This window comes from Pseudopipra pipra, chromosome 29 (genome assembly GCF_036250125.1).
Source record: "Pseudopipra pipra isolate bDixPip1 chromosome 29, bDixPip1.hap1, whole genome shotgun sequence".
NCBI lineage: Eukaryota > Metazoa > Chordata > Aves > Passeriformes > Pipridae > Pseudopipra > Pseudopipra pipra.
The window spans coordinates 783,671-793,918 of NC_087577.1; the positions used below are offsets into that span (position 1 = coordinate 783,671).

Consider the following 10,248-nt stretch of genomic DNA (forward strand, 5'->3'; position numbering starts at 1 on the left):
TTCAGCCCGGTTTGGGGTCCCCCAACACCCCGGTGCCAGCCCCAGGCCGGGGTGTGGCTGGGGCAGAGCTGGGCACAGCGAGCAGGGGCTGCCCCGGCCCTGCTGAGCCCCCCAGACCCCCCAGGCTCCACTTTTCCCCAGCTGGGCCGACTTTGCCCCGGGGCAACGCGAGCCTGGGAGGCAGAGCCGAGCCCTGAGCCTGGGCAGGGGCCCGGGTTGTGTTTGCCGAGGCTCCAACTCCCCCCCGGCTGCTTCCCAGCCCTTTGGATGCACCAAGGGCGCTGCCCGAGCCCGTGCCCGTGTCCCGGAGCTGCCAAAGCCCCGTCCGTGGGCAGAGGCCTCTGTGGAGCTGCCCCTCTGGAGCCCCGGCAGCCCCCGGAGCCTTCGGGCCCCCGGGGGGAGTTGTGGGTGCAGAGCCCAGCGGTGCCCTCGGGGGGCTCGGCGTGCCCGGACCCCGCGGGGCTGATCCCGGGGCTGATCCCGGGGCTGATCCCGGGGCTGCGCATCCCGCGGGTCGGGATTTGGGGGGGCAGGAGCGCGGGGCCGGGCCGGGCAGGGGGGAGAAGCCGTTCCCGGGGGGGGGAAAACCGCCGGGCTGAGATGCGGGAGGTTTGTGTGCGGGGCAAAGACCTGCCGGGGCAGCAGATCTGGCCCCAGATGGGGCGTGGGGAGGCGGAAAGAAGCGGCGGGGCTGGGGCGGCCCCTCCCAAGCGCTGGGCAGCCCCGGCCCCTCCCTTGGCGGCTTCCCCGCTGCCCCCGGCCCGGGCCGGGGATATAAATCCCCCCGCAGCTCCCGGCCCGGCACAAGCCGCTCCAGCGGGAGAAGCAGCTGCAGCTCCAGCCCCTCTGCCACCAGCACAGGCACCCCCAGGCTCCAGCCATGGGTAAGAGACCCCCCTGCAGCCCCCCCGGGCGGCTCCAGCCCCGCCTGGGCACTGCCCGATCCCCCCTGGCACGGGGGGCTGTGCCCCTGCAGGGACGGGAAGGTGGCACCGAGGGGCACGGGGGGCTGTGCCCCTGCAGGGACGGGGAGGTGGCACCGAGGGGAACGGGGGGCTGTGCCCCTGCAGGGACGGGGAGGTGGCACCGAGCCTCGTCCCTCGGGGCCGGCGCTGCCCAAGGTGGGGCTTCCCTTTGGCCTCGGGAGCCTCCCCCTTGCCGGGGCATCCTCGGGGCATCCGGGATGCCAGGGAACGTGCCAGGCTGGCCCTTCCATGGAGCCCCGGCTCTGGGGCAGCTCCGTGCCCGTCCCTGCAGCGGGGAGGGCTCGGGGAGGGCTCGGAGGGGGCGGGAGGGGCCAGAGCGGGCCCGGCCCGGGGATGTCCCCGCCGGCCCCGCAGGGAGGAGGATCCCTGTCCCGGGGCCGGGCCGTGCCCCGGCGGTGCCCGGGGCCAGCCGGGCCGGGGGAAGGTGGCCGGGCTGGGCCCCCTTGGCAGAGGAGCCCCCGGAGGCGCGGGCCCAGCCCAGGCTCCCGTTCTCTGCTCTCCCCCCAGACCGATGCAGAGCTCAGTGCTACGAGTACCCCACGTGCTGCCCCGACGTGGCCAAAGGCAAGTCCCGGGCAGGGGGGGGCGAGGGGGCCGTGGGCGAGGGTTTGGTGTCTGTGGGACCCCCGCGAGCCCCTTCCCCAGGGGGGGAAACTCTGGGACCCCTCGGCCGTGCTCCCGCCTCTGGGGCAGCCCCGGGTCGGGGCTGGGGAGGGGTCGGGGAGGGGTCGGGGGAGGGTCCAGAGCATCAGTTCGGGGCCGGCTGGGAGTTTTTGCTGCAGCTCTTGCTGTCCTCTCTGACGGCCCTGGGGGTGTGTTTTAAGCCGAGTTTTGTGTGCCAGCCCCTCGGGAGGAGGTTGCCTACGTGACCTGCACCTACAGATCCACCTGCATCGACCAACCTGATTTCCTGGCCACCGTGGACCTCAACCCCAGGTCTCCCTGCTATGGCCAGGTACCTGCTCCTCTCTGCTCTTGCTGGGCTGGGGAACCATCTGGTGGCTCTTTGTGACAGACCCATGGCCCTCCCTCTGTTCCACTGTCCCCTCTCTGCTTGGACAGAAGCACCTGCAGGAATTAGGGTTTCTAATTTTTCACACCTTTCCCAAACCCCCCCTTTGGCTGCCAGCTGGCACACGGGCATTTCCCTGGGGATCCCCTGGCAGGAGGGGAATGTGGGGGTGTCCCGGAGGGTTCAGATGTCCTGGAGCAGATTCCAGCAGGTTTCTCTCGTGCTCAGATGTCAGGGGTGTTCCCTCGTGCTGCCCTGTGCCCATCCCAGCTGGCACACGGGCATTTCCCTGCCCCTGGAGGCTGCCAAGGCACATCCACACATCCAGGGTGCAGAGACCACCCGAGCAGCCCATGGCTACAAGTGCCCCGAAGGAAAAGTCCCTCCCAAGCCAGAACAGGCTCCTGAACAATCTCAGGGCATTTTAAAGTCCCTCCTGGGGGGGAGTTTGCAGAGCAAAGCCCCGGCTCTGTCAGGAGGAGGAACATCCCTTCTCCCCGGGCCCGTTCTCCTGGATTGCAGTGGGATGGGCTGAGGAGTGCTGGGATCAATGCCCCTTTGGCAGAGCAGTGCCCAGGGCAGGGAGCAGCGTTGTCCCCCCGGCTGTGCCCGGGCAGTGCCAGCCCCTGGCCAGGGAGGCCCCCGGGAGCCCCAGGCCCTGGCAGCGGCAGGATGGGCGCGGTGCCTCCCCCCTAACTCTGCCTTGGCCGCCGCAGGTGATCCACCGGCTGCCCATGCCCAACCTCAAGGACGAGCTGCACTGCTCGGGGTGGAGCTCTGCCTGCGGCTGCTTTGACACTGGCAGCGCCAGGAGGAACAAGCTGGTGCTGCCCTGTCTGATTTCCTCCCGCATTTACGTGGTGGATGTGGGCTCCCAGTGCCGGGCCCCCAAGCTGTGCAAGGTATGCCCGGGGGGACGCCAGCCCGCTGGCAGGGAGTTGGCAACTGGGGCTTCTGGGGCGCTGCCCGGGCACCGAGGGCTCTCTGCTCAGCTTCTCTCGCAGCCTGGCTTGGCAGAGCGGGCACAGTTCTCCTCTGGGCTCTGTCCTTGCCGCTCCAGGGAGGGCTCCCCCCGTCCTTTGTGCCCACGGGGAACCCCTGGGAGTGCCCAGCACCCCCTGCCTGCCCCCCAAAGAGTGGGGGGTCCCGGGAGCTGCTCTGAGCTGGGAGTTGCTGCAGGGGCAGCTCAGGGGCTCCTGTGCCCTCCCGGGGAGGAGCAGCCCCAGCCCGGGGGGCTGTGGGAGGGAGAACTGCGGGAGCAGCAGGGATGGCAGGAGCCTGGGATGGCCCAGGGTTGGACTGGAGGCCTCAGAGGGGTTTCCAAGGCCGAGGATGCCGTGGGGGTGCGGGAGGAGCGGAGCAGTGGGGGCTGAAGGGGGTGTGTGTGGCTCTGGCAGACGATCGAGCCGGTGGACGTGTTCTGGAAGTGCAACAAGGGCTACCTGGCCGTGACCCACAGCCTGCCCAACGGGGACGTGCTCATCGCCAACACGGGAGACCCCGCGGGCAACGGCAAAGGTACCTTGTCCCGCCCCCGTTCCCAAAGCTGCGCTTCCCTGTGGGAAAAGCGGAGCGTGGGCGGATCCCACCCCCCCGGTGTGTGCCAGGTGGCTTCGTGGTGCTGGACGGGGAGAGCCTGGAGCTGAAGGGCAACTGGGAGAACGAGTGCGAGGCCCCCCCGACGGGCTACGACTTCTGGCTGCAGCCGCGGCACAACGTGCTGGTCAGCTCTGCCGGGGCGGTGCCCCGCCGGGCGGGCCGGGGCTTCAACCCCGACGACCTGAAGAAAGGTGCGGGCGCGGGGCCGGCGGGGCCGGGGCGGCGCTGCCCGAGGCCCGGGGGGCGCGGGGGGCCCGGGGGCGGGCGGGTTTCCCCCGCCGGGCCCCTTTTCCCCGGGGGACGTGCGGCCTCTCCCGCGGCTCCCGCGGCGTTTCCCCGCGTTTTGGGGAGGGCTGGGGGGGCTCGGGCCGCCCCCCCGGCCCGTGCTGAGCCCCCTCGGCCGCCCCTCAGGGGTCTTCGGGCGCCGCCTGAACGTGTGGAACCTGTCGTGCCGCAGCCTCACCCAGTGCTTCGACCTGGGCGAGGACTCGCTGCCCCTGAGCGTGAGGTTCCTGCACAACCCCGACGCCGCCGAGGGCTACGTGGCCTGTGCCCTCAGCGGGGTCACCTACCGCTTCTACAAGTGCGAGGTGGGCACGGGCACCCCGGGCAGGAGGGGGCTGTGCAGAGGGGCCGGGGGTGGGCTGGGCTGGGGGACACAGGGGAGGAGGGGGCTGTGCAGAGGGGCCGGGGGTGGGCTGGGCTGGGGAACACAGGGGAGCCCCCGGGCTGGGGGACACAGGGGAGCCCCCGGGCCGGGCACTGGGGGGGGCTCAGGGGGCCGTGTTTGTGTGCAGAGAGACAACTGGGCCGTGGAGGAGGTGATTCGCATCCCGCCCAAGGAGGTGTCGGGCTGGATCATGCCCAAGATGCCAGGTTGGTGGGACCCCCTGGGGCCTTCCTTCTCCCTGCCAGAGCCCTGGGCAGGGCAGGCTGGCAAAGCCTGGCTGAGCCCCAGGCCTGGCTGAGCCCCAGGCCCCGTGCCCTGTGCTGGGGCTGCCCCTGAGCCGTGTCCCTGTCGCAGCCTTCACCGTGGACCTGCTCATCTCCCCGGACGACAGGTTCCTGTACCTCAGCAACTGGATCCACGGGGACATCCGGCAGTACGAGCTCTCCAAGAACTGCAAGCCCCGGCTGGTGGGGCAGGTGAGGGGGGCACAGGGGGCCGGGGGGTGGGGACACGCCGGGGACACGCCAGGGACACGTGTGTGCCACTGCCCCCCTTCAGGTGTTCGTGGGGGGCAGCATCCTGCGAGGGGGCCCCGTGACCGTGTGTAGGGACGAGGAGCTCAAGTGCCAACCCGAGCCCCTGGTGATCAAGGTGAGTGCTGGAGACTTGGGAGGGGAGGCACCGCTCTGCTCTCAGCCCCATCTGCTCCTCATCTGCTCCTGATTTGCTCCTGCTCCTACCATGCTCCTCTTCCTCCTGCCCTGCTCCTACTCCTGCCCTGCTCCTACTCCTGCTCTGCTCCTGTTCTGCTCCTTCTGCTCCTACTCCTGCTCTGCTCCTGTTCTGCTCTGCTCCTTCTCTTTCTCCTTCTCTGCTCCTGCTCTGCTCCTTTTCTTCCTCCTGTTCAGCTCCTTCTCCTTCTCCTGCTCCTTCTCCTGCTCCTTCTCTGCTTTGCTCCTTCCCCTTCTCTTTCTCCTTCTCTGCTCCTTCTCCTGCTCTACTCCTGCCTTCCTCCTTTTCTTCCTCCTGTCCAGCTCCTTCTCCTGCTCCTTCTGCTGCCCCTGCCCCGCTCCTGCCCCTGCCCAGCCCCAGTAACTCCCAGTTCCCCCCAGTGCAAGCGGATTTACGGCGGCCCCAGCAAGCTGCAGCTGAGCCTGGACGGGCGCCGGCTCTACGTCACCAACTCCTTCTACAGCACGTGGGACAAGCAGTTCTACCCCACCATGGTCAGGTGGGCAAACGGGGGGCAAAAGGGGCTCCTGGGCACGGGAGGGGGGTGTTCTGCAGGGCCAGGGGGGCACAGGGGGGCAGAGGGGGGCAGGGGGAGAGGGGCGGTGCCCCCCGGGCTCTGGGGGGCCGGGGCTGTGCCAGAGCATCTCCCGGGATCCCGCCGAGCTCGGGATGGAGCCCAGCACACGAGGATCTCCGGCCCGGGGCGGTGCCAGCCTGGCCTGGCACGTCCTGCCCGGGGCATCTGCGGCCCGGGGCACATCCTGCCCGGCGCTGGGCTCGTGTCCGGGGGGCACTGAGGGCCGGGAGCGGAGCTGAGCCTCGGCTCCTGGTCCCGGAGCCGTTCCCTGGAGCCCCCCGGGCCGGGATGGGCCGTGCCCAGAGCTGCCCCTCGTGCCCCCCAGGGAGGGCTCCGTGATGCTGCAGATCGACGTGGACACGGAGAAGGGAGGCCTGGCCGTCAACAAGAACTTCCTGGTGGATTTTGGCAAGGAGCCCAACGGGCCCTGCCTGGCCCACGACATTCGCTTCCCCGGCGGCGATGCCACCTCCGAGATCCTGCCCTAGGAGGGATCCCGGGCCGGCTCCGCCCTTCCCTCCCCCTGCAGAGCCCCTGCTGGGAAAGGGCGGCGCCTGAGGGGCTTTGGGGTCCCTTTGGGGTCCCAGGTGATGGGCTTTGGGGTCCCTTTGGGGTCCCGGGTGAGGGGCTTTGGGGTCCCTTTGGGGTCCCTGCTGAGGGGCTTTGGGGTCCCTTTGGGGTCCTGGGTTAGGGGCTTTGGGGTCCCTGCTGAGGGGCTTTGGGGTCCCCGCTCCTCCCTCCACTCCCGATTCCCCCCCTGAGCTCAGGGAGCTCAAATTTTCCCCTGGCCTTGTGTGGCCAAACCAGTGCAGACACACGAGCCCAGTTCCCATTCCCAGTTCCCATTCCCAGCTGGCCAGGGTGGGACCAGCCCGGGCAGGATCCAGGAGTGATCCCGGGGCAGGCTCCAGGCTCCAGGAGTGATCCTGGGGCAGGATCCAGGAGTGATCTTGGGTAGGATCCAGGAATGATCCCGGGGCAGATTCCAGGCTCCATCCCGGGGCAGGCTCCAGGCTCCAGGAGTGATCCCGAGCAGGCTCCAGGCTCCATCCCAGGCAGGCTCCAGGAGTGATCCCAGGCAGGCTCCAGGCTCCATCCCATGGACATTCCAGGCTCCATCCCTGGACAGGCTCCAGGCTCCATCCCCTCGCTGGCTCCGTGCAGGGGGTGCAGCCCCAGCCCCGGGGCAGGTCCCGGCAGTGCCACACTCCTGTCCCAGCCCTGCCCTGCTGCTCCCACATCCCCAGGGGCCCCGGGAAGGGGCTCAGCCCCCCGGGAGGCTCCCGAGCTCCTGGGCACAAAGGGCAGTGCCCGGTTCCACCCAGTTCCCCCTCCGGAAGGGCCCTTCCCAAGGGATTTGCCCTCCTGGCTCCCGGCCCAGCGGCTCCTGTCCCAGCTGGAGGAGCTGCCAGGGCTGGGGTGGGAAGAGGGGCCCGTTTGCTGACACTGGTTTGCTCTTGTCCTGCTTTCCACGCCAATAAAACCCTTGGTTGCATCAGCTGGGCCTCCTCGTGTCTCCTTTCCCACGGAGGGCAGGGAAAACAAGCCCCAGCAGGGCTTTGGGAGAAGATCAGGCTTGGAAAACCCCTCAGACAGGACCCTGGTTGGGCAGGGACCCTCTTGGTCCTCCTGCAGGTTTCTGGTAGGAATTGTCTTTGCCTGGCTCTTTTTCTGGGGTGGATTCTCCCAGCCCGTCGTTTTTATGGGATTTCTCTCCCTTTGATGTATCCTAATGGGTTTGGGAGCCAGCCCAGGGCAATCCCTTGTGTTTGGGAAGTGGTTGCTCACTCCTGGATGTCAGGACGTTGCTTCCAGCTTGACTACTTTTCCCCTGGAAAATCCCAAGAGGATTTTGGGGTGGAAATTGCTCCCCATGAGGGTGGGGAGGCCCCGGCCCAGAACTGTGGATTCCACACCCCTGGAAGTGTCCCAGGCCGGGCTTGGAGCGACCTGGGCTGGCAGAAGGTGCCCTTGCCCAAGGTCTGGATGATCCTTAGGGCTCTTCCAAGCCCAAGCATCCCACGATTCCCTGCTCCAGGTGCCTCCCCGGCGCCGGGGCACACCCTGACTAAGCAGAGAGAAGGTCCCGCAGCTCCTTGAAGGTCCCAGAGCAAACCCTCACCCTGCAATTAAAACCACCCCGGTCCTCGCTCCTCGCTCCCGGCCCCGATTAAGATCTGCAGCGTCCGCGGTTATTCCCGGGATTGGGATCTCGGTGCTTTCCCATCTCCCCCCCGGGGAGGCTCCGGAGGGTCTGGGAGCCTCTTCCCTGCACGTCTCCACCTGGATCCTCCCCCCGTCATCCCATTCCCAGCCCCTCCTTCCCTCCCTTTATATCCCGACCTCGGCAGCTGCGTCTCCTCCCCGGCTTCGCTCCCGGCAGGAAAAATGCAGGTGGAATCCTTCCCTCCGCAGGCGAGACCCCAGCCCACCTCCGGCACAGGTAAGGGAACCCTCCCTTGGCTCCTCTGGCTCCCGCCAGGAGAAATTTTAGGGATTTTCGGTGTTTTCCCGCCTTTAAAAAAAAAAAAAAAGCGCCTCTTAAATCCTTTCGGGGCTGGAACTTCGGGGGTTTGTTCCTCTGACCCCCCAGAAATGAAACACGGGGATGAATTTGAGGTTTTTTGTCCCCGTCTCCTGAAAAAAACCCCCAAGGAATGTTGGGGTGGGTGGATGATGAAAGCCTTTCTAAGAGGATTATTTCGTTTATTCACCTGCAATTTGTACTTTCTGGCCGCGGTGTCGGGCACGCCCCGGCGGGGCTGAGCTCAGAGGGTGGATTCGAGCTCTTTAAATTTAAATCCTGCCTTTGCCGGGGCTGGTTTGGGGGTTTTTTTTTGCAGGAGAAACCCCAGGAGAGGAGGGAGAAGGGGGTGGTTCCCTCTCTCTCAGGTGGGGCAGCAGGGACGGGGTGATAAATAAACCAGAAATAAAGCAGAAATAAATCAGAATCCGGGCAGCAAAGCCGAGTTTTGCGTTTTATCCTCGAGTTTCCCTCCTTTTTCCTCCTCCTCCCCACCACGAAAAGGCTCCTTTGGGTGGTGATGGGGGTTGTTTTCCTAAAACCCCTCGTTAAACTGCGTCAAATCCGATTTTCTCGGCGCTTTTCCGAGTCTTTTTTGGGGGAGCGGGGCCGGTTTGGACAACAGGGAATCCCGGGGGGGGATTCCAGGAGCTGGAGGGGAGGGGGGCGACGCCTCCAGCACCGAACTTTTGGGTGAAAACGGGGACTTTTGGGGCATTAATCCCCCCAAAGAGGGGCGGGAGGAGCCAAGGGCAGAGTCGGGATCCCGGGAAAATCCCTCGGGGAGGGAGAGCGGAGGGGCTGGAGCCTCACCTGGAATTTCCCGGCGGCGTTTTTGGCTCCCCAAACCTTCGCCTCGGGTCGTGGGACCGTCCAGTCCCTCCGACGGGGAAAAAAAAAGGGATTAAAGGAACTTTTTGCTGGATTTTCTGTTCGATTCCCTTTTTTCCCTCCGCAGGAGAGTGCGGGGAGTGCGGCCCCGGCTACGCCTCCCCCCTGGATGCCATGAAAGGTGAGCCTGGAATCCGCTCCGGGCGGGAATTCGGGGGGAGGATCAATCCCGTCCTTCTCCCGGGAGGCTCCCAAACAAGTCCGGGAAGCGCGAACTCCAATTAACTACTGACAGTTCGAACCCCAATTAACTAATGACGGTTCGAACCCCAATTAACTAATGACGGTTTGGCGTCGGGACAAACCTTTGTGGGGTCTTAATGGGCTTTGCCCCGCGGCAAAGTCACCTCTGCCTCCCCTGCGCTTCCCTGTCCCTCCCTTGATCCCCTTCTCCAAGGAAACGCATCCCTGGAATGTTGGAGAGCTCGGGAACAGCCCTGGATCCCTGATCCCCATCCCTGAAAACCCTCTGAACCGGGAAAACAGCGGGAGATGAGTCCCTGGGGCACCCGGGGCCGGGTGGTGCCTTAAGGGAGCAGCAAACAGCAGAAATCCCACGGAATTCAGGGTTCCCTCGGGAATTATCCCGGGGTTTTGGGGGTGCTGGGGGACTCTGGCGCCTGAAAAGCTCCTCCTGGCAGGTTTGGCTCCGGGGAGAAGCTCCTTTGGGGGGCTCAGACCCTGATTTTTGGGGCAGCTGCAGGGACTGGGATTGGGATTGGGATCCACTGGCCTTGGGTAGTTGCTCCTGAATCCAAGGCTGACTCTGTGGGAGGTTTCCTGGAATGTTGCAAAGGCAGCTATGACCCGGCCTGGCCCCAAATCCAGAGATCCCAAATCTCCTCCTTGGTGCTCTGACCCAACATTGCCCCAATCCCAAGATCCCAAATCTCCTCCCTGGTGCTCTGACCCAGTCTGGCCCCAATCCAGAGATCCCAAATCTCCTCCCTGATGCTCTGACCTGACCTGGCCCCAAATCCAGAGATCCCAAATCTCCTCCCTGGTGCTCTGACCCGACCTGGCCCCAAATCCCAAGATCCCAAATCTCCTCCCTGGTGCTCTGACCCGGCCTGGCCCCAATCCCAAGATCCCAAATCTCCTCCCTGGTGCTCTGACCTGACCTGGCCCCAATCCAGAGATCCCAAATCTCCTCCCTGGTGCTCTGACCCGGCCTGGCCCCAATCCAGAGATCCCAAATCTCCTCCCTGGTGCTCTGACCCAGCCTGGCCCCAATCCAGAGATCCCAAATCTCCTTCA

General features: G+C 66.1%; 2 protein-coding genes across 2 annotated transcripts in view; both read left to right on the forward strand.

Moving 5' to 3' along the window:
- Window positions 1-1,837: 1,837 nt before the first annotated feature.
- On the forward strand, window positions 1,838-7,074 carry LOC135403985 (methanethiol oxidase-like). The gene is made up of 10 exons (XM_064638436.1): window positions 1,838-1,941; window positions 2,715-2,900; window positions 3,396-3,516; window positions 3,606-3,788; window positions 4,009-4,187; window positions 4,395-4,473; window positions 4,622-4,743; window positions 4,826-4,918; window positions 5,380-5,498; window positions 5,902-7,074. Exons 2-10 carry the CDS (start codon window positions 2,733-2,735, stop codon window positions 6,062-6,064), a joined length of 1,227 nt encoding a protein of 408 aa, XP_064494506.1. The 5' UTR covers window positions 1,838-1,941; window positions 2,715-2,732; the 3' UTR covers window positions 6,065-7,074.
- Window positions 7,075-7,964: 890 nt separating this feature from the next.
- The window catches only part of RFX5 (regulatory factor X5), an 8,340-nt gene continuing 6,056 nt past the window's right edge, over window positions 7,965-10,248 (forward strand). Inside the window, 2 exon segments of the mRNA XM_064638343.1 lie at window positions 7,965-8,019; window positions 9,059-9,112. Coding sequence (XP_064494413.1) covers window positions 7,965-8,019; window positions 9,059-9,112 — 109 coding nt within the window.

What these genes read in the sequence shown, in the direction of transcription:
- LOC135403985 (XM_064638436.1), top strand. Translation starts at nt 2,733, where the DNA reads ATGCCCAACCTCAAGGACGAGCTGCACTGCTCGGGGTGGAGCTCTGCC. An exon ending in AGCCCCGGCTGGTGGGGCAG is followed by an intron (nt 4,744 to 4,825) that starts GTGAGGGGGGCA and finishes GCCCCCCTTCAG; the next exon opens with GTGTTCGTGGGGGGCAGCAT. An exon ending in TTCTACCCCACCATGGTCAG is followed by an intron (nt 5,499 to 5,901) that starts GTGGGCAAACGG and finishes CGTGCCCCCCAG; the next exon opens with GGAGGGCTCCGTGATGCTGC.